Source organism: Antechinus flavipes, chromosome 4 (assembly GCF_016432865.1).
Source record: "Antechinus flavipes isolate AdamAnt ecotype Samford, QLD, Australia chromosome 4, AdamAnt_v2, whole genome shotgun sequence".
Lineage (NCBI taxonomy): Eukaryota > Metazoa > Chordata > Mammalia > Dasyuromorphia > Dasyuridae > Antechinus > Antechinus flavipes.
This window is the reverse complement of record NC_067401.1, coordinates 28,112,756-28,137,127: the sequence shown is the minus strand read 5'-3', so window position 1 is coordinate 28,137,127 and position 24,372 is coordinate 28,112,756. Positions and strand designations below refer to the sequence as shown.

At 50.0% G+C, this 24,372-nt stretch overlaps 1 protein-coding gene across 4 annotated transcripts in view; it reads left to right on the top strand.

Annotated features, from left to right (window-relative positions):
• Positions 1-24,372, top strand: part of ABR (ABR activator of RhoGEF and GTPase) — a 283,141-nt gene that overhangs the window by 130,939 nt on the left and 127,830 nt on the right. The window contains exon 1 of one of the 4 annotated variants that reach the window (XM_051992222.1): positions 16,871-17,450. The exons of the other annotated variants lie outside the window; for them this stretch is intronic. Coding sequence (XP_051848182.1) covers positions 17,316-17,450 — 135 coding nt within the window. The 5' untranslated portion in view covers positions 16,871-17,315. Of the gene's footprint in view, positions 1-16,870; positions 17,451-24,372 lie in introns of those variants that run through there. 4 annotated transcript variants of the gene reach the window in all.

Sequence of the window (24,372 nt, the reverse complement as noted above, 5' to 3'; positions counted from 1 at the left end):
GAGGAGGGAAGGGAGAGAAGGGGACAGGGAAAGAAAGAGGGAGAGAGAAGGAGAGAGGAAGGGAGAGAAAAGGAGAGGAGGGAAGGGAGAGAAGGGGAGAAGGGAGAAAGAAGGAGAAAGGGAGGGAGAGAATGGGAGAGGGAAAAAGAGAGGGAGAGGAGAGAGGGGGGAGACAGACAGACAGAGGCAGAGAGAAAGGTGGGAGACAGACAGATAGAGGCAGACAGAAGGAGGGAGGGAAGGAGAGGGAGAGGGAAGGAGAGGTTTTTGAAGCTCCCCTGGTATTATGGGAAACTGTCAAAAGATTTTCAAGCTCTCCCATCCCTGTCCTCCACTAGCCTTCTTCTGCATCGCTGCTGCCATCTAGTGAGCCCCCGCGGTACTGCTGTTTGCATCTGAGTTCAGAATCCAGGATGCTAGACTTGAAATGATTTTTCCAGGCTGGGTTGACAGAGACGGGGCCGCTGGGCCTGAAGAAGAGAAGACTTGGAGGGCCGTGACTAGAAGGGGCTTAGGCTGGGTCTGCCTGGCCCCAGAGGGCAGAATCAGGAGAAGTCCATTGGAGCTCGGCGCTGGGAGACGGTTCCCGAGCACAGGGACGGTCGGGCGCCCTGCCCTCTCCTCCAATGACCGCCCAGAGAGAATGTGGTGGAGGGAAGCCCCCTAAAGTCCTTTTCTGCTCCTGAAACTCTGAGGCTAGACAAGGGACATGAGTTACTCAGCTTACACAGCTAACCAGAAGCAGAGCTCAGCATTTTCTCTAGTAGAGCAGAAAGAATACTTGACTTTTAGTCGGAGGATCCTGCAGCTAGTCACTTACTGTCCAGGAGAGTTTGAGAAAGTCATTCCACCTTCCTCAGCCTCAGTTTCCCCCTCTGTAAAAAAGAAACTTGATATGATTCCTCCTAAGATCCTTCCAGCTTTAAAGCCATGATCCTGTAATCAGAACGCCATTTTCCGGCCTTCTAATCACCAGCCCAGGCATAAGATGGGGGAGTTCGCCACGCGGCCTTTATCCCTCTCCTAACACTGCTTCCTTGTTATGTTGAGAAGGAAATCCTCGTGTTCGCCCCACGCGTGGTCTGTCCGCAGCTCCCTGGTGACCATTTACCGGCTCCCCCGGCTCTGCTTCTTCTCATTGGAAGATCAAGGTGGCAGAATGTGGTCCCTCTTGCTTCAGACATCAAAAGTTCTTAATTACCTCCCAACTCTAATTGCCCCATTTAGGATTCTATTTGTGCCTATGTCCTACTAATCTACTCTCTCCGAGGGGAAACTCTGCCAGCTTGGCTTGGCACGAATCCCTTTTTCCTGAATCCCCAAGGCTGTTCAGATGAAATAAAGAAACCGAATCTTTACGTCCAGATAAATGATTTATTTAGCAAGGCGTGCAATTGAAGAAACAAATCGGGCCCGAGGCTCCCAGTGACCTTAGTTTCTATACAATTAACAGAATTTGGAAGAAGCAAAAAACGGTATTATTGTGATTATTGGTAGAGCAAGAATGGTAGTTTTTTGATATTTCTTAAATCAGGGATCTTGGGAAGGGGGAGGGGACTGACTTTTCCAAAATCAGGTGACTTATAAGTGACTGAAATTCGGCTTCACAAAATGGTGGAAAAAGGCAAAATGGAGTCACTGATGTGATTTTTCATGTAACCGGGCCCAGTGTTTTGGTAAAGGAGTTAAATGTTCCTGGCACAGGTCTCCATCAGTCTGGTGTGGTAGAGTCCCTCCCCATCAGGGTTTCCTGTGGAGATCTTGGCAGCCTGGGAGGCTCTGGGTTGGGCCCGACCATTGTTCTGGCTTCTCTTGTGTCTGGGCAACAGCCCTGGCCTGGTGCTTGTTGACACTCACAACCAAGTGCTGTCTGTGCTCTGGGCACCCATGCTTGAAATTGAGTCTCACTGTCGCTCTTTTTTTCCTGGAGACTTAGGAAGAGTTTGTTAAAGCTTGGGCTGGACCTTGCAAGGATTAGACAGAGGCTGAGATGGAAAGAACATCTCCGTTCCAAGGGTTTGAAGGATGAAGTTAGGATAAAAGAGCTGTTATCCTTTGCCTTTCTCTTTATAATAATAATAATAAAAACTCCATTTACATGACAGTTTACTTTGCTATAGAACCATGATCAAGTCACTTGGCATTCCAACCTCAGTTTCCTCATCTGTAAAATGAGAATAATCAGCCTTGCATCTTCTCCCTCCTCCAAAGGGTTATAGTCAAGAAATCACTAGTCCCTTACAGTAGTTTCTAAATCTCAGTTAATAATTATAATTAGCTGTACCTATATTATCTCGTTCAGTCTTCCCCATCAGTCCTGGAAGGCAGATTTATAGAATCTTAGAGCTAGAGATACAAGTTCAACTTGACTCATTCTTCCATTGTAAAGATAGGAAAACTGAGGACCAGGAAGCTAAGCTCAAACAGGCAGGATTTCACCTGGTTTTCCATACTTTAAGATTAGTGTGCTATTGTGTCTCACTTTCAGCCATCCTGGTGTGGAAGTGCAAGTAAGATCGGGCCTTTTTGCGAAACAGGGAAATAAACGTTCAAGAAGTCATGTGATTTCTCAAGAACCCACAACTATTAATTAGCAAAGTCAGAACTTGGAATATCATTTGTTGTTCAGTTGTTGGTGTGACTCTCTGTGACCCTCTGGGGTTTTCTTAGAAAAGATATTGGAGCGGTTTGCCATTTCCTTCTCCAGCTCATCTGACAGATGAGGAAACTGAGGTGATCAGGATTAAGTGACTTGCTCAGGGTCACACAGCTAGGAAGTGTCTGAGGCTGGATTTGAATTCAGGTCTTCCTCACTTCAAGGTTGATGTTCTATCCATTGTACCACTTAGCTGCCCCTGGATTGCCAGTAGGATCACGAGTTTCTCTGAGGGCACCATGCCTTAGGATACCAAACATCCATAAAATAAAGTTCAACTTTTTTGTTTTGCAGATGAGGATAATGAGACCCAGGAAGAATCAGTATTTTGCCCAAACTTACACAGAATGTCAGAGGTAGATTTTGAATCATGGTCTTTTGACTTTGGAATCTTTCCACTGAAAAAATAAATAAATCAAAAATAAAAAGAAAAAAGAAATCTTTCCACTATAACTTACGAGGGGGATTTGATGCTGTAGAAATAGAACGTGTGGCCTAAGAGACCTGCATTGCTTTATGAAGCTCATTAGGCCCTGGCTTTTGGCAGAGTCAGGGTGGGTTGTGGTTGAAAAGGGAAAAGGTGGATTCTGCACACTACTGAGGCGATGGTCCTACCAGCAGTAGAATATGTTATTAACGTGACGGTTTAAGAGCACTTAAAAAGTAACCATGGCTTCTTAAGAGCATAGTGTATCAGAGTAATCTTATTTACTGTCACAAGACTGGTAGGTTGAAGAATGTCATCAATATCTGGATTCAAACAAGACATTTGACAAGGATCTCAAGGTGGATCCCATGGACAGGTGGGAGAGATGCAGATAGATGATGGTAGAAGTAGGAGCAGACGCCAACAGATCACAGATGGATGAGTCCTCGTCAGTCTGGAGAGTAGCCTCTAGTAGAGTGAAAACATCGGACTCATCACTGCCTCGAAACTAGTTAACGTGGGATCCTAGATCGTAGAATCCTTGATTTAGAAAGAAGGGACCCTAGGGGCCATCTAGTCTAATCCCCTCCTTTACTAGATGAAAAAGCCAAGGCCCAAGGAGGTTCAGTGATTTGTACGCAAATCCCATCTCTAGGATCACAGAGAGTTTCTTTTTGGATTTCTGATGACCGGGACCAGGCAGGAACAACCAGTAAGTTGGATGGGAAGTCTGGGGTCCCAAAGAGTCAGGCTTGAACAATGGGCTGAATGTAAAAAAGAAGAAATGTAATGGTGATGGAGCTAAAATTCTGTATGTCAATTAAAAAAAAATCTGCCGTATAAACATAACCCAAGGCAGGTATGGTTAGACAGTTGGAGGTTTTAGCGTCTGCTAATCTAACATGAGTCAACAGTACGATGTGGGAGTCAAGAAATGTAGCGTCATCTGACTTCCTTAGGAAAGCTTGTTGTTCAGAATAGGGAGAGGATGAGAGGGTGTCGGGCTCTCTACTCAGCCCTGGTGACACCATTTCTGGAGTACAGGACCCTGACTTTGCCCTGGACCTCCCTAGCAGTCTAGGGAGGCTTGTGGATCTCTTCTCAGAATAATGTTTTTACATCCATAAAATAAATTCTCTTAAGATTACAAAGGAGACCAAAAGCTGGGGAGAGGGGAAAAGATGTAAATTTTCCCACTCAAATTTGTGAAGCCCCTAAAATCTATCCTTGGACTTCCAGGTTATGAGTCCTGACTATAGAAAGTGTTTTGAAAGAAGGGATTCTCTGAGTCAGCAGTGAAGAAGAAAGGCATTTCAGACATGGGATAGGCTGATACAAAGACATGGTGATGGGAAATGTGGGGTACCATGTGTAAGGAACAGAAAGGCTGGACTGGAGGAAATGTGGGAAGGGGAGTGATCAGCACCCATCTATGAAGAGCTTTTTTTCTTTATTGAAGCTTTTTATTTTCAAAACCTATACATAAAGAAATGACCAGCAGGATGATTTCAGAGACGCCTGGAGAGACTTACATGAACTGATGCTGAGTGAAATGAGCAGAACCAGGTGATCATTATATACTTCAACAACAATACTGTATGAGAATCAGTTCTGATGGATGTTGCTCTTTCCAGCAATGATAGGATCCAAATCAGTTCCAATTGATCAGTAATGAACAGAACCAGCTACGCCCAGAGAAAGAATTCTAGGAAATGAGTGTGACCCACAACATAGCATTTCCACTCTTTTTGTTATTGTTTGCTTGCTTTTTTGTTTTTCTTCCCAGGTTCTTTTTACTTTCTTTCTAAATCTGATTTTTCTTATGCAGCAAGATAACTATATAAATATGTATACATATATTGTATTTAACATGTATTGGTCAACCTGTCATCTAGGGGAGGGGGTTGGGGGAAGGAGGGAAAAAGTTGGAACAGAGGTTTTTACAAGGATCAATGCTGAAAAATTACCCATGCATATGTTTTGTCGATAAAAAGCTATAATAATAATTTAAAAAGAGATTAGACAATATGCTCCAAGGTTAATACTTGTTCTTTTAAAATTTCAGACTTTTCCTTGAAATACTTTGGTGGAATACAATCAACTACTTGATTGACTAATTAAAAAGCATTTATTAAGTAAAAAACAAAAAACCTATACAGGGATAATTTTCCAACATTAGCCCTTGCAAAACCTTGTGTTCCAATTTCCTCCCCTCCACACCTCCCTCTCCTAGATGACAAGTAATCCAATATATGTTAAACATGGTAGAAATCTATGTTAAACCCATATATGCATGCATATTTATACAATTATCTTACTGCACCAGAAAAATATGAAGAGCTTTAAAAACCATAGTTTATCCTAGAGACAATAGAGAGCTACTGGAGTTGATGGAGCAGGTAATGGGATGTCAGCCCTGTACTCAAGAAACATGAGACTAGAAGCCATTTAAAGAGCAGCTTATCAAAGATCATGTTAAGTTTCTGGCTCGTCTATCTTATTCGTAACTTATATTTCATTTTTGGACTGCTTGGGAGGTAGATGAGTCCCCTTCTATTTGAGCAAAGGCTAGATTGCCAAGAGGTTATGGATGGTATAGAGGAGCATTCACGTTCAGTTCATATTTGGTCTCTAAGATACTTCTCCCCCCACTCCCACTCAAATATTCTGACTTCAGAACCGATGGTAGCCTTGAAGAAGATACTCTAGAATTTAATGTGACCTTGAATGTTGATATAGTATTACAATATAATAGCATCTCATATTATTACTTTTAATAATAGGAGATATTTGCAAAGCCCTTTGCACAGGACCTGGCACAGAGTAGGAGGTTAATAAATGCTTGTCTCCTCTCTTCCCCCAATATCCTTTGGAAAAAGGTCTCACTCTTTTGGTCAAGTCTTCCAGATTTTCCCTTCATCCTCTCCTCCTCCTCATTTTTCACCTGCTCAGATTCTCTCCTTGAAATCCATGTAAGTCCTTTCACATATGGGACTCATTAATGTCCACTTTGCGGAGATCACTCTCACCTAGGTCCCTTCTCCTCCTCCGGGCAAACCTGCTTCTGTCACCTCCTTTTAAATCTTACTCAAAACTCAGCCCCTCCAGAAAAGGCTTCTCTGCTCCAGCTCCCCCACACACCCTAAAAATCAGGAATCATTTATTAATGTAGGAGCTGATAGTAACTCACGTTTCTTTTAGGGTGGCACTTCACAGTTGCTAATGAGTTTATTTATAAAGGTTATTAAATCATGAATGGGAGGGCCATGTTCACCCCATTTTGAAATAGATGTCAAGTTACCATAGCTACTATTTATCTACCAAAGTTCTTTACTGAGGCCGCGGTGTGATAGAGAGATAATTCTGGATTCTAGAAGGCCTTGCCAGCTGAATGCAAGCTGCTTTTGTAAGTTCTGCCAAGGTGGAAGGCCTTCTGAGTTTGTGACATGTGGAGGCTAGAGCACATGTCTGAAGGGGAAGGCCTTCAAATTCACGCCAGCTGTATGACCCTGGGCAAGTCACTTAACCCTAAATTTTTCCATCTGTAGAATGAGCTGAAGAAGGAATATTCCAATATTTTTTGGAAAGAAAACCTCAAATGAGTTCATGTGGAGGCTAGAGCACATGTCTGGAGGGGGAGAACTTTCAAATTCATACTAGCTGTATGACCCTGGGCAAGTCACTTAACCCTAAATTTTCCCATTTGTAGGATGAGCCAGAGAAGGAATATTCCAATATTTTTGGAAAGAAAACCTCAAATGAGATCGTGACTGGAAAACAATTCAATAACAGTGTTTATGTAATGCTTGCAAGGTATGAGGCATTGTGCTGAACACTTTACGGCCTGGGAAGTAGATGCTATGATTGTCTACATTTTACAGATGAGGAAACTGAGGTAAACAGCCCAGGGTCACATAGTAAGTGTCTGAAGCCGTATTTGAACTCAGGTCTCCTTGATTCTCCAGGCCTGGTGTTCTCTCTTCTTCTCCGCTTGTCTGATAACCAAAAACCAATCTAATTTTGGAGAACCTTATCCATGGATAGGCCGTCGGGCGATGAATTTTTCAACCTTTCAACTCTTAAATAAAAGTTATTGATTGTTTTCTCTTCACCTCACCTTTATTTCCCCTCCGCGCTGCTCCAAAGGGCCATGTCTCCCCACAAAGAATAAACAAAAATCAGTAAAATGAACAGATGCAGTGGTCCACCCTGAAGAAGGGAGGCGAAGGCAGCAGGGCACCAATGTGCCGGGAGGATGATCTGCATGGGTAAGAGGTGCCCCCTTCTCTGGAACCTAGGATACTGAATGTAAATTTTTTTGGTTTATGGGACTGGCGTATTTGAGGCTCCCTACAACTTTGTGAAGGGAAACTTTTATCCCTGCTGAAGCAGGTCACACTAAGGCACGGTGTTTGTAGGTGGGTCCCACAGGCCACAGGTGGAAAAGTCAGCCTTCATGCTAGCCCATCTGCCCCAGACCGTGGCCACCTTCCCGGTCTTCACACTGTTTCCCTAAGAGCAGGGACTTTGCTGGTTTCATAATCAACTATGGCTCCTGGGTCAAGAGTCAGCTCCCAGTCGATATTATATATAGTGAAGAGTTCATTGGATTGGGATTCAGGATCTGGACTCAAATCCTGACTCTACTATTTATGACCCTGTGTGATTTTGAGAAGTAAAATGAGAGGGGTTGGGCTAGACAGATTTGAGTTCTCTAAATGGTGTGAAATGTCCTTTATGTTATGTCTCTCGCTATCCCTAAATATCCTCAATATCTTGTTTGGATTTTTCCCACCTACTTGCTATTGAGTATTTCTCCACTAGCTGGTGCTAGTGAATCCAGATCTTATGTCTTATGGTTTTCATTTAGCTTTTATTTCTGGTTTGAAAAATGCTAAGCAACGATTCATCACTAGAGTACCATGAATGGATGAAAAATCATTTATTTAGCTCCTACTGTATACAAAAATGATCAAGGAAAATGGGCCTTGCCTTTAGGGAGCTTATATTCTGCAGGGTGCAAGTGGGAGAGACATAAAGACATCCTTCTGATCCCATGTCCTCAACACTCAGCAGACTTTAACTTAGGATCCAGTTGTCTAGAGAAGCAGGGATTCAAGATCACTAAGAGGCGGAGACTTTGTTAATGCTTAGTGATTGTAAGATTTATTTCCGGGCCTCATCTCCAATAGCTACAGGTCCCAGGGGTATGTGTGCTTCAGAAAAAGGTGACATAGATATAGGCAGGGGTATAGTATAGGTGAAAGAATTGACTTGGAGCCAGGAGGGGCCTGTATTCAAATCTTGCTGCTGACATTTTCTCTAGCTATATGACCAAGGATCATTCACTTGACCAATCTGTGACCAAAGGTATCTGTTTGGAAAATGGGAAGGGTAATATCTATTACAGAGTTGTTAGGAACATCCAAGGAGATTGATATATAGAGCATTTTGTAAGCCTTCTAAATGAGGATTGCTATTTTTTAATTAAAAATTCTAATTTTTAACATTCTTTTAAAAATTTTGAATTCTGGTTCTCTTCCCTCCCAGCCCTGCCTCCTCCCCATTGAGAAGGCAAGCACTTTCTGTTATATAGGTGAAGTCATGCAAAATATATTGTGATATTAGCCATATTTCCCAAAAAAACCAGGAAAAATAAAGTGTGTGTGTGTATATATGGATATGGATATAGATATAGAGATATACACACACACACAAACACAGATATACTTCATTATAATTATTAATATTAATACTAAAAGTTGTCCAGAAGAATCATCTGCTTTAGGATGTTCATTCTCTCTGGAAGCTTTCATAGGATTATAGAATCTCAAACACCATCTAGTCCAATCCACTCTAATTTTACAGAAGGGGAAATGAAGGCTGAGGAAAGTGAAGTAACTTTTCCAAAGTTACACAAATGGTAATCATCCGAAGTGGGATTTGAACCCTGATCTGGTGATTCCATTCTCAGAGGTCAGAGGCAGCCATGTTCTTGTAGAAGGTTCTTGGTCCTACTTTGTGAGTGGGGCTAGATGACTTCTAAGGTCCCTTCAGCCCCAGATGATATGATTTTTCTTCTTTAAAAAAATTCATCTATTTTCTTTTTTTAATAGCTTTTTTATTTTCAAAATACATGCAAATATAATTTTCAACATTAACCTTTGCAAAACTCCAAAATTTTCTCTCTCCCTTCCCTTAAATCCCATCCTTTAGACAGCAACTAAAGTTAAACATGTGCAATTCTCCTATACATATTTCCACATGTCGATAAGATTTTTCACTGGGGAAGAGCAAAGAGCCTCATTTGCCATTTCCTTCTCCAGATCACTTGACAGATGAGGAAACTGAGGGAAACGGGATAAAATGACTCCCCTAGGTTCACACAGGTAGTAAGTGTCTGAGGTTGGATTTGAACTTAGGAAGAGAATTCCTACCTCAGGCCCGGACGCTTTATCCACTCTGGCGCCCTCTAGCTGTCCCCAGATGACTGGTTACTGCTTTCTGAATATCTGACAAAGGCAATTCTGTAAAAGAAGAATGAATTTGCTCTGGGTAGAGTTGGAACTCCCAGATGGGTGGAGTCTGGTTTGGGTTCAGTATAAAGGAGGACTTTCCTGTCAATCAGAGAAAATAATAGAAGGGGCTGTCCTGGAGGGGGTGGGACAGTGGTACTACTACTAATAAAATAGCAATGACACTATTTGAAGGGACGGCAGAAGCTGGCCGTTATAGAGCACTTTACTATTTCATTTGAGCCTAGAACCACCTTGTGTTAGTGCAGGTACTATTATTTCCATTTTAGGGGGAGACTGGAGCTCGAAGCATTTGAATTGCCCAGGACCACCCAGTGATGTGAGGGGCTAAATCTGAACCAAATTAAGTGCTTTCTCTTCTATGTTAGCTAGGTTACTTAATAAAGTGGCAAATAAAAATAAATAAATAGAAATACAGAGAGACTGTACATTTCCTGAAAGCAGGTTCTGTCTTTTGCCTGTCTTTGTATCTCCATCATTCAGCACAATGGCTAACTACAGTAGGTGCCTAATAAATGCACATTTACTTTTGATCCAACTGAATTATAAAATTTTAATTAAGCATCTACTGTGCGCCAGTATTGGGGAAAGTCTTTGCTATCTAGGAGTTTGCATTATACTGGAGAGGGGAAAGAGACACTGCCTCTTTGTTACCAGAAATAGAGGCAGAACCTATGTGACTGCCAGTTATATCGATAGTAAAAGCAATTTTTGCATTGGGGGAGAAGGTGAATGACAATATATGATGTCTTCTTTTTTTTCAAATTTTTTCTTTATTAAAACTTTTTATTTTTCAAAACATACGCATGGATAATTCTTCAATATTAACCCTTGCAGAATCTTGTATTCCAATTTTCCCCCCTTCCCCCCCCATGGCAAGTAGTCCAATATATGTTAAACATGATAGAAATATATGTTAAATCCAATAGATGCGTACATATTTATATAATTATCTTGCTGCACAAAAAAATCAAATCAAACCAGAAAAAAAAAAACATGAGAAAGAAAATAAGTAAAATAAGTAAACAAAATATACAAAATAAAATAAGTAAACAATAACAGAAAGAGTGAGGATGCTATGCTGTGGTCCACACTCAGTTCCCACTCTTTGCGTGCAGAATACTCTCTCCATCACAAAACCATTGAATCATCTCATTGTTGAAGAGAGCCACGTCCATCAGAATTGATCATCATATAATCTTGCTGTTGCCGTGTACAATGATTTCTTGGTTCTGCTCGCTTCACTGAGCATCAGTTCCTGTAAGTCTCTCCAGTCCTCTCTGTATTCATCCTGCTGGACTTTTCTTACAGAACAATAATATTCCATAACGTTCATGTACCAGAACTTCTTCAGCTTTTTTGCACTAAAATTTTATGGCTTTATATCATAGGAACATCACTCCGGAGCTGGGAGGGCCCATCTAGCACAAGCCTCCCACTTTTTTACAAATAAGGCAACCCATATGTTGCCCATACAAAAGGGGCTTGCCCTTTAAGGGTTTGTGGGATTAAAGATGATGTCATTTGCCTAAGGTCTCAATAAGTGAACTCTGAGTCATTGGTCATCAGGTGGCCATTGAAATCTCTCTCAGTTCTAGATCTGGGCTCCTGTAATTCCTAGAAGATTGAGGGAGCTTCTGAGAGGTGTTTGTGTGTCAAAGGGAAAAAATTTCCATATTTTGCAGAAGTTATCTGGCCATTTATTTAATATTAAAATCATATTATCCTTTCTTAACTTAGGGATCTATGAACTTGTTTTTAAACTATTTTGATAGCTCCCTTTCAATAATTATTTCTTTTTGAAATTTTTATTGAAGCTTTTTATTTTCAAAACATATGCAAGGATAATTTTTCACCATTAACCCTTGCAAAACCTTGTCTTCCAATCCTCCCCCAATTTTCCCCCCACCCTCTCTCCTAGGTGGCAAGTAATCCAATGTTCAATAATTATTTCTTTTGCAATCCTGTATATTTTATTTTATGCATTTAAAAACCTGTTTCTGGGGCAGCTAGGTGGCGCAGCGGAGAGTACACCAACTCAGAAGTCAGGAGGATCTGAGTTCAAATCCGACCTCAGACACTTAACACTTCCTAGCTGTGTGACCCTGGGCAAGTCACTTAGCCCCAATTGCCTCAGCAAAACCAAACCAAAAAAAAAAAAAAAAAAAAAAACTCTGTTTCTGAGAAGGGGTTCAAGACACTGTCCAAGGAGTCCAGAGCACACACAGTCATTGAGCCTCTCCTCTGCCCCTTCCCCTTCCCCCCAATCTGGTCTAGCGCAGGTTTTCCTGACTTAATGTTCAGCATACATTATCCACTATGTCTCTTAAAAGATTCAGGGTTAGGGCTTTCAATGAAAAAGCTGAATTTAACTAACTTTTATTAATCACCAGTTGTGTACAAGATATTGGGATACAAGGGCATAAATGAAGATGTCCTTGCTCCCAAGGAGTTTGTATTCTAGGTCAGGGTGGAGGAGGAACTGGCGATAAAACTCGGGTAAAGATAAGTAAACCCGAGGTAACTTAAGGAGAAAGAGAGGGAGGGGAGCAGCCTGGGTTAATGGCTGGCCTGTATGGCTAGAGGTTAGATCACAGGAACCCCAGAGGCCATTTAGTCCAGTTCTCTTCGTTTTTTTACAGATGAGGAAACTGAGACCCAGTGAGATGCAGTTCCTGGCAAAGCCATACAAGGAGCAAGCATCAGGAGCAGAATCTGAACCTGGGTCCTCTGTCTCCTGAGGCATTGGGGGTCCAGGACTGTCCCTGGGGTGTTCATGGTTGGGAGGGTAAACTTCAAACCTTCCCCTGGCTGGCATGGGATGGGGTGGTCAGGCGGAGACCTGTTCTCTCCCTTGGCTGGGATGGCTGAGCTGGTCATTGTGCCTCAGGAGCCGGAGAATGTTGCCTGGGAGATGGAGCCGCAGGTAGAGGGCCCCAGGGCCCAGCAGGCTGATGGCCATTGCCCAGAGAACCGGGCGTTGTCCTTTCCCAAGCCCTGGGAGCAGCCTCTCCCCTACAAACCAAACGTGGAATTGTGGCTGAAAGGGCCCTTCAGAAGTGCCATGGCTATTTATAACCGGGCCCAGGGCTGGGCTAAGGGAAAATCCAGTGATGGGGGAAGCAGCCAAGTCCTGAAGTTCTGAGGAAGCGCTGGGTGGGGCTTAGCTGCACTCTGCCAGAGAGCCCCCCTCCCCGCCAGGATTGGCTGGCATCGGGATGCCCTCTGGAGTCTGGGGGAAATCAGCTCTTCACCCCCAGGCCCGGAGAGTCCTCCTGGTAGTCAGGAGGAGTCGGGCCATGCTGAAGGGAAGCGCTGCCCACCCTGCTGGTGAGCCTGGCAAGAAGCCCACGTGGACCTCTTTCCAGCAGATTATTTTTCTAAGCCCCCTCCCAAATACAGGGCTGATTGACTTCCTTTTCCAGTGTGAGGAGGGGAGGAGATCTTGCCCCTTCCCACTGCCTCTTTCCCACCCTTCCCTTCCCAATATTGGAATGGTCTCACCCTGGAATGGTTATCCGAGGTCCCTTACAGCTCTAGCTAGACACGGCGGCCTTTGGAAAAGGTGGCTTATGTGCTTCCTGTGGGAGTCTGGGAAATCTGGGTAATAGGGTATGTGAGGAAAAAATGAGAAGCATTCAATGAAAAGCAGGTCGGGAGAAGCCTTGCCAGAGCGGCCAAAAAGTAGGGATTCTCAGGCAAGGAGATATGTTCTATAGATGCTGGCTGGGTGACTCTGGGGGAGACGGCTCATGTTTCCGGGACTAAGCTGAGCAGATGGTGATCTGCCATAATGAAGGGAGTTTCCTGATCTGGGAGTTCTCAACAACACTGAACCCTCAGGCCTGAGTTTTAAAAAGGGAAAGTCCTCAACTGAGCTGCTCTGGGACAAGTAACATCGCATGTAGCAGGAGAGAGGACCCTGGCCCATCAAGGTCTTTCCAGGTTTCTAGGAGCTTCCACAGTGGACATTCCTTCCACAAATGTACACTGAGACCCCTCCGACTGAAAGGGTCACTGGGAATTGCAGCAGCTCCAGAGTTTCTTCTCCCAGAGCAGAAATGGACCTCAGAGGCCATGGAGTCCAACCCCCTCATGGAGAGGGTCCTGAGACCCAGTGAGAGGAAGTGACTCTCCCATCGCCGTCGTAAGTCCTTTCCACGGGGAAGCTCCACAGCTCCCAGCTCATGGATATGGAAAGAAGAGTGGGTCTCTGGGGAGTTCCTGGAGAAAAGCATCATTCTGGATTGCCCCTTCTTGGAAGCATGGAAAAGGCAGGAAGGGACAGAGTGAGACTGGAAACCAGGCCCTCGGACTCCAAATATAGGAGCTCCCCACAGCACTGTGCTGCCTTAGAATTCCAAACATGCATATATGCACGCGCACATACACTCATACACACACTCTGTCCCTCTCTGTCTTTCTCTTTTTTTTCCCTCCACTCTCACCTCTGTCTCTCTTTCTCTCTCTCCAGTCTCTCATCTCTGTCTCATCTGTCTCTGTCTCTCTCTCCAGTCTCTCATTTCTGTCTGTCTCTGTTTCCTTCTCCAGTCTCTTATCGGTGTGTCTCTGTCTCTCTCCATTCTCTCATCTCTCCATCTCTGTCTGTCTCTGTCTCTCCAATCTCCCATTTCTGTTTGTCTCTATCTCTCTCTCCACTCTCTCATCTGTGTCTCTGTCTCTTTCCCCATTCTCTCATCTCTCCATCTCTGTCCGTCTCCTTCTCCATTCTCTCATCTCTGTCTCTGTGTCTCCAATCTCCCATTTCTGTCTCTCTCTGTCTCTCTCCAGTCTCTCTGTCTCTGTCTTTCTCTTCCTCCACTCTCTCATCTCTAGGTGTCTCTGTCTCTCTCTCCAGTCTCTCATCTCTCCATTTCTGTCTGTCTTTGTCTCCTCCAGTCTCCCATCTCTCTCTCTCTCTCATCGCTGTCTGTCTCTCTTTCTCTCTCTCTCTCTCTCTCTCTGTGTGTGTGTGTCTCTGTCTCTGTCTCTGTCTCTCTCATCACTGTCTCTCTCTCTCTCTCTCCCCACTGTCTCTGGCTCTCCAGTCTCTGTCTCTGTCTCTCCCGTCTCTCATTTCTTTCTCTCTCTCCAGCCTCTCATCTGTTTCTCATTTCAGGGAGGGAAGAAGGCCCGTGTGGGTTGGGCTCGCCAGGAGGGCTTTGCAGAAGGGGCGGGCCGATGTCCATCACAGAGGGATCCAGGGAAGTTGGTGAAGGAGGTCCAGCCAGCAGAAGGCTTCTGGCCTCCGCTGGGATGATGTGCCTTCTCAGCTCTGTTGCTTACTCCCTGTCCAGGGATTTGGACAAGACCCTTCGCCTCTCCGGGCCTTGACTTCCTCGTCTGTAAAACAGAACTCCTGAGGTCCATTCTTGCTCTTTCCCCTAACCCCAGGAGCCTTTCTAAGAGTCCATTTGGGATCCAAAGTCCCCAGTTCAGATGGGGTGAGGGCTATGGGGGTGGCCATTAAAACCTCACTGCCATGAGGTTTTCAGAAGGTTGCCGACATCAGAAATGAGGGGGCCTGGGTGGATTTTGAAGCTTACTTAGCCCACCGACCCAACAGATTATGACCTGGGATTGGTGGGATTGGGGCAGTGGGGGGAGAAGGGGGAAAGGAGGGAAGGGGAGAGACTTTGCCCCCTTTTTCTCTCTGTTTCCTGACCCAACTGACATGACACACTGCTGGTCTCAGTACTGAAACCTCGGGTAAGTGGCCACATTGTGTGGGAGAAGCACATGGCCCAAGGCTGCTTCCCCCCAAGCTCGTCTCATTTGGCTTCTGGGGCCCGACTGTCGCTGGATAAGTTGGACTTTAAAAACAAAGATCCCAGAAATCCCTAAGGAAGGGAGGTGGGCACAGGGGTGCTAAGAAGCACATGAATGTGTACATGGGGGGAGGAGGAACTCCTTTCTGCCCCATCACAGAACTGCTCCCACCTTCTCCCACGTAGGTCCAGATGAATCTCTTTGGGCACTGGGGAGGACATGGAACTAAACTGGAGTGGGATCCAGGGAGAGGGCAGAATTTGTGGCCTCTAGTGGGAGTCTTGGGTTCAGTGGAGAAAGTTCTAATTCTGTAAAATGGGGCTATTGGACTGGCTCTTGTGCTCCTTCCAGCTCTGAGTTGATGCTTCTGTGATTCTGGGAGGAGCTGGGAGGCTAGTCCAAGGAGCTCCTATTGCCCCGCAGGGCTAAGTGGCCCCCACTCCCTTTCCCTGCTGTGCTTTGGTTTTTTTACTCCCACCCCTCTTCTTCTCCTCCCCCTTCCCTCCCGCCCCGGGGTATAGGGTGCAGGGCAGGGGAGCCCGAGGGAAGGTTCTGGTCTACTCCCAGGAGTTGAGACATGGGGACAGGAGTAAAGGCTTCGGGGCCATGTCCCAACTCTAGCTCATTCCCTGGGGCAGGCGGGGCTGTTATGAGTGGGAGAGGTCTCTCCTCAGTCCCCAGGGCAGAGGGGGCTGTAAGTGGGAGAGATCTTTCCTCAGTCCCCAGGGCAGGGGGGGCTGTAAGTGGGAGAGATCTTTCCTCAGTCCCCAGGGCAGAGGGGGGCTGTAAGTGGGAGAGATCTTTCCTCAGTCCCCAGGGCAGGGGGGGCTGTAAGTGGGAGAGATCTTTCCTCAGTCCCCGGGGCAGGGGCTGCAGTGAGTAGGAGAGGTCTCTCCTCAGTCCTGGAGCAGGGGGGGAGGGAGGGGTGCTATAAGTGGGAGAGGTCTCTCCTCAGTCCCCAGGGCAGAGGGGGCTGTAAGTGGGAGAGGTCTCTCCTCAGTCCCCAGGGCAGAGGGGGCTGTAAGTGGGAGAGGTCTCTCCTCAGTCCCCAGGGCAGAGGGGGCTGTAAGTGGGAGAGGTCTCTCCTCAGTCCCCAGGGCAGAGGGGGCTGTAAGTGGGAGAGGTCTTTCCTCAGTCCCCAGGGCAGAGGGGGCTGTAAGTGGGAGAGGTCTCTCCTCAGTCCCCGGGGAGCCAGGCTGTTCCCCTCTGGCCCCCCATAGCCTCCTCCCCAACCCCAGCCCTTTGCCAGTGCGCCCAGTGGCCACAGAGAGGGAACAGCTCCACCTCACAAGTCAAGACGTGCATTTCCTGTATATTAATAGCAGGCTGAAGCCTCCAGCCCTGAAAGGGCGGGATTTGTGGGGCCGGGGCTGGCTGGGAGCTCACTGGCCGCGGCGGAGGAGGAAGGGCCGGGGCGGCAGCTGCCAGGGAGGCAGGGGGAGCAGCGGCGGCTCCGGGGCTGCCGCCGCGGGAGCAGCACAGACTTTAAGGAAGTAGCGCGGCGCGGGTGGTTTCTTTTTCCTCCGGGGTGGGCGCCCGCCGTGACAGCCCCGGAATCGGAGCCAGGCTTGCGGAGGCAGCCCGAGGCGGGCAGGGTCTGCCCCGGGGTCGGCGGGGCCTCGGCTTCCTCGCGCTCCCGGGTGGGAGGAGACGGGCCGTTCGAGGGGAGACGCCGAGGGCAGCCCAGCCCGGGAGCGGCGAAGGCGCTCATAATGCCCCCTTTCATCGAGAGCCCGTGGCCGGCTTCCAATATTGACTCTGGGGAGGCCGGCACGCCGGCGTAGGCCCGCTCGACTCCGCGCCCCCTCCCCTCCCTCGGCCTCTCGGCGGCTGCCCCCAGCCCCCTTCGGAGCTGCCGCCGCTGCCGCCTCTGCGTGGGACCCGCCGGCTTCCTGTTTGGCCTCTGCCTGCCGCGGCTCCAGCGGCCATGGAAGAGGAAGAGGAGGCGATAGGCTTTCTCGACAAGGTCCTGGAGGATGAAGATGTGTTTGTCCTGGAGGAGGGCGACCTGGGGACCCCGACCAGCCCGGACTCGGGCTCCCCGTTCCTGCTGGCGGTGAAGGTGGGAGCGTGACGTGGACACAGCTTGAGTGCCCGTCGGGGTGGGCTGGGGGGCTTCCCAGGCCGGCATCCACGGGGATTGTGCACCCATGCAGAGAGCACGGGGACGGACGCAGCCTCTGCCCCCGCCCCGGCTAACGGCCCGGTGTGGCCAGCTGGCCTGGGAAGGGAGGTAGGGGGCTGCTGGCCGGGGAGGGGGCAGCTGTTCCTGGGGGGAGGGCCAGAGCAGGGCGGGCGTCCCCCGGGCCAGCTGTTCTCCGGGCCAGCTGGGCCGGGGGCTCCCCTCGGCTCTGACACGAGGCACCCTGTTGCTGCGGGAGGCCGTGGAAGCCCCTGTCCCAGCATAGCGGCTGACATGGGGCTGGGAGATGATTCATCTGCCTCCATGGTAACAGCCTGCTGTGGCTCCGGGTGGATGGCCAGGCTGTGGGGCCGAGAGGATTCCTCCCGCCTGGAGACCTGGCGCCGGGCAGGGCAGGGTTGGAGGGTCCACAGGTCTCCCGGAGCTCTCGGGCCTGGCTGCTGCCCAGCACCCGAGACTTGGGGCTAATTTCTGCCCTCTGGGCCTCAGTCTGACTGTGCTGTAAAATGGGAGGCCGAGTGTCCTAGTGGCCAGAGCGTGCCTGGGGGCCCGGAAGACGGGGGTCACGTGCTGGTGACTTGAGTCTGGGAGTTAGGAGCGGGTCTGACCTGAATCAGTGAACAGATTTCTCACTGTCTCCCTCACCTCACCCAAAAATACCCCCAAACTCAGAGCACCCGGGAATAAAGCGGTCGTTGGCTCAGCAACTGGGCTGGATTCAAATTCTGCCTCTCACACTTAATACTCGTGTGGCCCATCTCAGAGCTCAGTTTTGTGCCTCGGTTTTTCCCTTTGTAAAGTGAAGGGTCGGACTCGGTCTTCCTCCCAATGGCTGCTTGAGTCTATTTGCTTGACTTCTCACGATCCTAGAACAGAATAAAAGTTAGCCAGTATTAGGAGAATTGGGCCTGGGCTTCTGAGGTCTGTTCCAGCTCCAAGTCTAGGGTCCCGTGACTTTTTTGCCTCCATGGGGCCTTTGTTTCCCCCCTGGTACAATGGAGGCTTCGGTTTGGAGGATCTAGGAAGACCCTTCCCTTGGAGGGACAATGGTTCCGTGTGACCCTCAGGGACTTCAAAGGTCCCTCTCACCACCAACATGCATGAGCCCAGGCAGGCCCATTGGGGAGCACCTGCTAACCACCAGCTTTGCCCACGGCCTAGTTCTGAGGCTTGTTTAGCTTGGGGGGGGGGAAGAGGGGGCAGTGTCCCCTCGGCTCGCCCGCTTGTTCCACCCTAGTTGCATCAGCTGTCCTCCCTGTCCTCCGGGGAGGTGCCGGCCCCCGAGGGCTCAGGGCAGGGGCCTGCTTCTTCCCAGCCTGGACCCCCCTCTTAGTGCCTGTCCAACTTTAGTGTTTACTTTTTGTTCTGCGGCCTCTGGGTGGGAGGGAGATGTGTGGTGGGTGGGAGGGAAGCTGGTGACTAATGGTGGCAGGGAGCCCACAGGCGGCAAAGCCGGGCAGCTGCGAGAGAATGCCCACATGCATGGACTTGGGATTGCCCAGGAGGATGCGAGACCCAGCCCTGTCAGAAAGTGCCCCCGTCAGTGCCGTCCAGCCTGGCAGAACAAGCCAAGGAACCTTGCACAAGACACAGTTTTCTCCTGTGTAAAATGGGAATTTGTTTTACAGTTTACCTTCCCCCGTCCCCACCCCCAAGGGTGTGTGTGTAAGAAGTACTAATGAAAGACCACAGACTTTAGAATTGGGATGAGCGTCCTCTAGTATAGACCCTTCACAGAAGAAGAAGCGGAGGCCCGAGGAGTTTGGGGTTATACTGCCAGTAAGTGCAGACGGGGCAGTGGTTCGAGTGCTGGACTTGGAATCAGGGAGAGCTCAGCTCAGATCTGGCTTCAGTCACTCACTGGTTGTGTGAGCCTGGGCAAGTCACTTCACCCTGTCTGCCTCAGTTCCTTATCTTTCAGATGAGCTGGAGAAGGAAATGGCCAACCCCTTCAGGGAATATGCCCCCAAAAAAACCCAAATGGGGTCACAAAAAGTCAGACATCAATGAAAACAACTAACTAAGTGGGCAAAATAGAATTTTAACTCAGACCAGCTTCTCTAGCCAGGGTGTCACAGCTTACCTGTGAATTCAGAGCTGGGAGGGATCTCAGAGTCTTTCTAGTTCACTTCTACAGATGGGGAAACTGAGGCACAGAGAAGTCTGACCAGGGCCACGCAGACAGGATCAGAGGTGCCGCTCCCTCCTGTGACTCCAGGGCGCTTGGCTCGTCCCCCCGTCCCCGTGCCTGGAGCTGAGGTGCCACGCTTTGCCTCCCTGCATGTGGGTACCTCTCTGAGGGCTCGTAGCGAGGGGCACACAGGTCCCCTCTGCATCTGTGCTGGGCAGGCTTGTCTCCTTCCCCTCCACCCTCACACACATGCCCAGGCGGCAGCCGTGCCGTGAGGGCCAGCAGGGGGCAAGGGGCTCGTGTGGTGCGGGTGACGGAATCAAGAAGATGAGAAACTGAGGCACTGAGGCTCCCGTGAGAGCCTCGGGGGCTGTTGTCTGGGAACTCTGTGAGCTCGGAGGCGGCAGGATCATGGCTTTCACTTAAAACAGGAACGTGTTTTAGAGGTTGTCTGATCTAACCCACTGATTTTTAAGGAAATTGAGGTGCAGAGAAATTGTGTGACTCAAGTGGCTGTGATGGAGTTTGAACCTGTCTTCCAGACACGGGGGTGGCCCCCACTCACCATGCCGGCTCACCTGGCGAGTCCTGGGGGGGGCTGGGAGGGAGGGCCCCTCCGGCTAAGCAATGGGCCTCTGGCGTCATTCTGTCCCAGAGCTCCTTGTTGGTGGCCATTCCCCGGTGTCTGAGGTCTCATGTCCGCTCCCGGACTTTGGGGGTCCTCCTCTGACCAGTTGGGCTAAAGTGGGGAGTCACAGGATGCACCTCCGGGGCTCGCTACCTGTGCAGCCTTGGACAAAGGCCTCAGTTTCCTTATCTGTAAATTGAGGGGGAAAGGTCCCTTCCAGCTCTAACCTCTGTGTCCGTGAGCCTGCAAAATCACCAATCCCCTTCAGTTTTCTCACTTCTAAAACGAGGGGATTGGCCCAAAGGGACAGGATTCCCTGTCCTGCTCTGCCTTTCACCAGCCAGGGGGCTTGGGCCTGTTTGCTCCCAGGAGAAACTGGAAGGTTATATTGGTGGGCCTCTGAGGCCCTGAGGCCCCGTGCTGCCTGCCCACTCGTGGCGGGGCCAGTCATGTTCTCCGCAGTTGTTGTGTCTTCGGTGAGGGAGCGATGGCCAGTTGGACGTGGAGGGCTTTCTTGGGCATCGGATGTTTCTCTCCCTATATGCAGCTTCTTAACCTGGGCCCAGGGATGGATTTCAGGAATATCTGTGAATCTGGGGGAGAAATATCGATGTCTTCATTTTTGCTAACTTCTAACTGAACTTTGGCCTTTCCTTCCATTATTTAAAAACCCCTTGTGCGTCGGGCTCCAGGGGCTTGATCAGACTGTGTGGAGGTTCTGTGGGCGCCCAAAGTGGGGGATTCCATCCCAAGGAGAGCATGAGGGGGTCTCGCTCCCATAAGCCTTGTTCTCTGTGTCCAGTTGGAGTCCGGAGGCAGCTCCATTCCTGGGGTTTTAAAAAGCCTTGGGCTTCGTTGCTCTTAGAAGCTCAGGTGGAGCTCCGGCGCTGGCTCCTGCTGGCCGCGGGGTCTCTGGCCAGGCCCTGGGTGCCAGGCACTCGCTCCACTTGTTGAACAGGGACGGTAACCTGCCTCCTGGGGCTGGTGCCAGGGGAAGGTTTTGTAAACCGTAGCACTCTGGGCATCTGGAAGCAGAGACAGAGTTTGTTTTAAGTTTGAGACATGCCACTTTCTCCCATCACCTGTGACGTGAAGGCTATATACCCATTGCCTCCCTCTCCCTCCCCCATTTTTCTCACTCCTTCCCCTCTCTCTCTTCACTTCTCCTTCCTTCTCCTCCTTTCCTTCTCCCTCCCCCCTTCCCCTTTTCTCTCTCCTCTCCTTCCTATTCCCCTCCCCTTCTGTCCCCCTCTTCCTCTCCCCCCATTTGTCTCCTTCCTCCTTCCTCCCCCCTTCCTTCCCCCCCCACTTCTCTCTATCCCCCTCCCCCACCACTGATGCATAATTGGCAGTGACCCCCTAACCCTCAGGTCTCTGGCTCTGGTTTCTTCCTCCATCTTCTTCCTCAGGCTTTCTTGTCCACCACTAATTACTCATAAAGTATGATAACCAGCCCTCTTGTATTCACATAGAATCACAAATCTAGAGTTTGAAGGCCCTCGGGACCATCTAGGCCAGCCACTTTATTACAGATATTGATTACAGATGAGGAAACTGAGTCCCAGGAAGCCCAGGGTCACACGGATCGGAGGGAACACTTGAATCCAGGTCTTATTGACTCTCCATGCTACCCTGCCTCCTTTTACAAAATATGCACAACTCTGTAGCCGAGGCAGAGGGTGATCTATGGGATGGGGAGGGGGCCCTCGCAGCCGGGGGGATCAAGGGAGGCCGCGTGAAGAAGGTGGCCTTTAAGCTGCCTGTTGAAGGCTGTCAGAAGTTCTGAGGGGTAGAGACGAGGGGGGGATGCTTTCCATATGGGGGCTGGAGGGAGGTCAGGCAGAGCCTGGTAGCGGGAAAGAGAACGTCCTGCTGAGGAACAGCGGGTCGGCCCCTTGGACCGGAGTGGAGAGCGTGTCAGAGGGAAAGACTGGGTAGGAAGCTGGGAGAGGGGCCACAGAGCGAATGGTGACGGTCTCCGAACCTCGGGAAGGGGAATGACCTGCTCAGGCAGCTGTGGAGGGAAGGCAGGTACAGAACCTAGAGACCAGGAAAAAACCAGTTTGCAAGTGCAAATAACTCCCTGTAATTCAGTGCTGCTCTGGGGGCTGCCTTGGTCCACCTTCATCCTCCTGTCCAGTCCCCTCTGGCCCGGCTGGGGGTTCTAGGGACTCGGATGCCGGCTCCTCCTAACTCCTTTGAAGGAGGGAGAGGGTTGGGGGGGTTGCTTAAGGTGTCTCTTCCCTATTTCCTGGAGTGGGGTGACGCAGGGTCTGCAGCAGGAGGAAGTCTTCGGGGCTGACCACGATGGCAGAACTGTAGGGAGCCTCATCTGGCTCCCAGGCTTGGGGGACAGGAACTACAGACGCCCCTTGCAAGGCCACGGCTGGGGTTGGCTCGTCCCGAAGGAAGGCCCGGATCTCAGAACCAGGGGCTGGGCCGGGGCTGTGGGGCCGCTGCTGCCGGGTCCTCGTCACCCTGTGATGTCATCTGCGGGCCTGGCAGAAGGGAGGCCAGAGCCCTTGCAGCTGCCCCAGTCTGTCATTTGTGACTTATGCTGGAGGAAGTAGCTGGAAGGTGATTAGGACAGCCGGGGCAGGTGTTCTGGGGGAGGGGCGAGGGAGCATGGGCTGTTACGCCACCCTCTGCTGGGGGGGGAGGGCAAGAAGAGTCAGCTGTGGCCCCCCAGCATGATGCCAGCCATCCCTGCTCAGGCCGGAGTGACAGGACATCGGGGAGGGGAGGTAGCCAGTTCCCTGAGAGATGGAGAGAGAGGGGTCTGGCTGACCTCTTCCCTTCCTGGAGCTTTTAGCCACGGAGAGGAAGGGGGGGAGCGGGCCAACAGCCCGGCTGGCTCCTTGCCAGGGCGACCACCCTGCCGGCTTCTTACTTAGCCTTGTTTTTGGAGGCTTATGGCGACTCGGGGCCACGTGTTTGGCACGGGGCCGGGCCTCCCTTTAACCTTTTGATTCCATAAAACTTCCAGGGTGAGGAAACACTATGAGCCAGTGGACCTTGATGCTGGTTCCCATTCTGAGAGCCTACTGTGTGTCGGGCACTGTGCCAATGTCACAGAGTGAAGGATGCAAAAAACATGAAAACCTCAGTGCCTGAGAGCTCCTAGTCTGAGAGGGGGGCAGTGTGCAAACAGCCGGGGCACACAAGCTCGGGGGGGGGGGGTGGATCTCGGGTCTCCTTGGTGACCGGACTGTGCCCTCTGTCAGAGCCAGCCGTGGCTCCCGCAGACCCTCTGCGCCCGCCGTTGTCCCGCCCCCCGGGGACGAGCCAGTCCCTTGAGTGTGCAGCCCCAGGGAGGCGCAGGGGCAGCCACAGGGCGAGAGGTGAGCTCCCGGTTGCTTCACCAGGAAGACCAGTCCTGGGTCTGGAGTCTCATTCTAGGAAGGCCCAATACACTCATTGTACAGATAGGGAACCTGAGGCCCAGGGAGGCCTGTTCAAGGGCATTTAACAAGCGGCTGAGCGGGGCCTGGGATGCAGATCTCCCCGTGCCTTGAGTCTAGAGAGGGGGCTCTGTGGAGACAGCAGGGGCTTCTCTTAGTGGTTTTGTGTGTAGGGGCAGAGGGGGCTAAGCGCCGAGAGGGCGGCTGGAGCTGCGAGCCGGGCCGGCGGCTGCTTGGCAAATGGCTGCTTCTGCACATCTTCTTCCACTTGGTTCAGATGATCCCCCACCCCCGTAGCCTCCGAAGCCTGCAGGCTCTGTGGAGGCACCAGGAAGCTGGCATCGTGAGGTCCCCGGGGAGCCGGGCCTTCCTGATTCTGGGCGAGGCCGGTTTTACGGTCGCTGTTGTTTGTTTGTCTGAATTTGGGGGGGGGGGTTGGTCGGCCCTGTTTGCTTTAGGGCCGATCTCCGGTTTGGGGGTGCTGGGGGGAGAGCACGGACTCCTCCACCTTCTGTAGTGAATGCCCATTGGAAAGCGCCGAGAGCGGCTGAGCTTGCCCAGCACCCGGCACTGGGGCAGTGGCTGGCTGGGTCATAACAGAATCGACAAAATTTCCTTTTGTAGTAGAAGGGAGAAGGGAAGGGAGGGGGAAAGAAAGAAGGAAGGAGGGGAAGAAAGGAG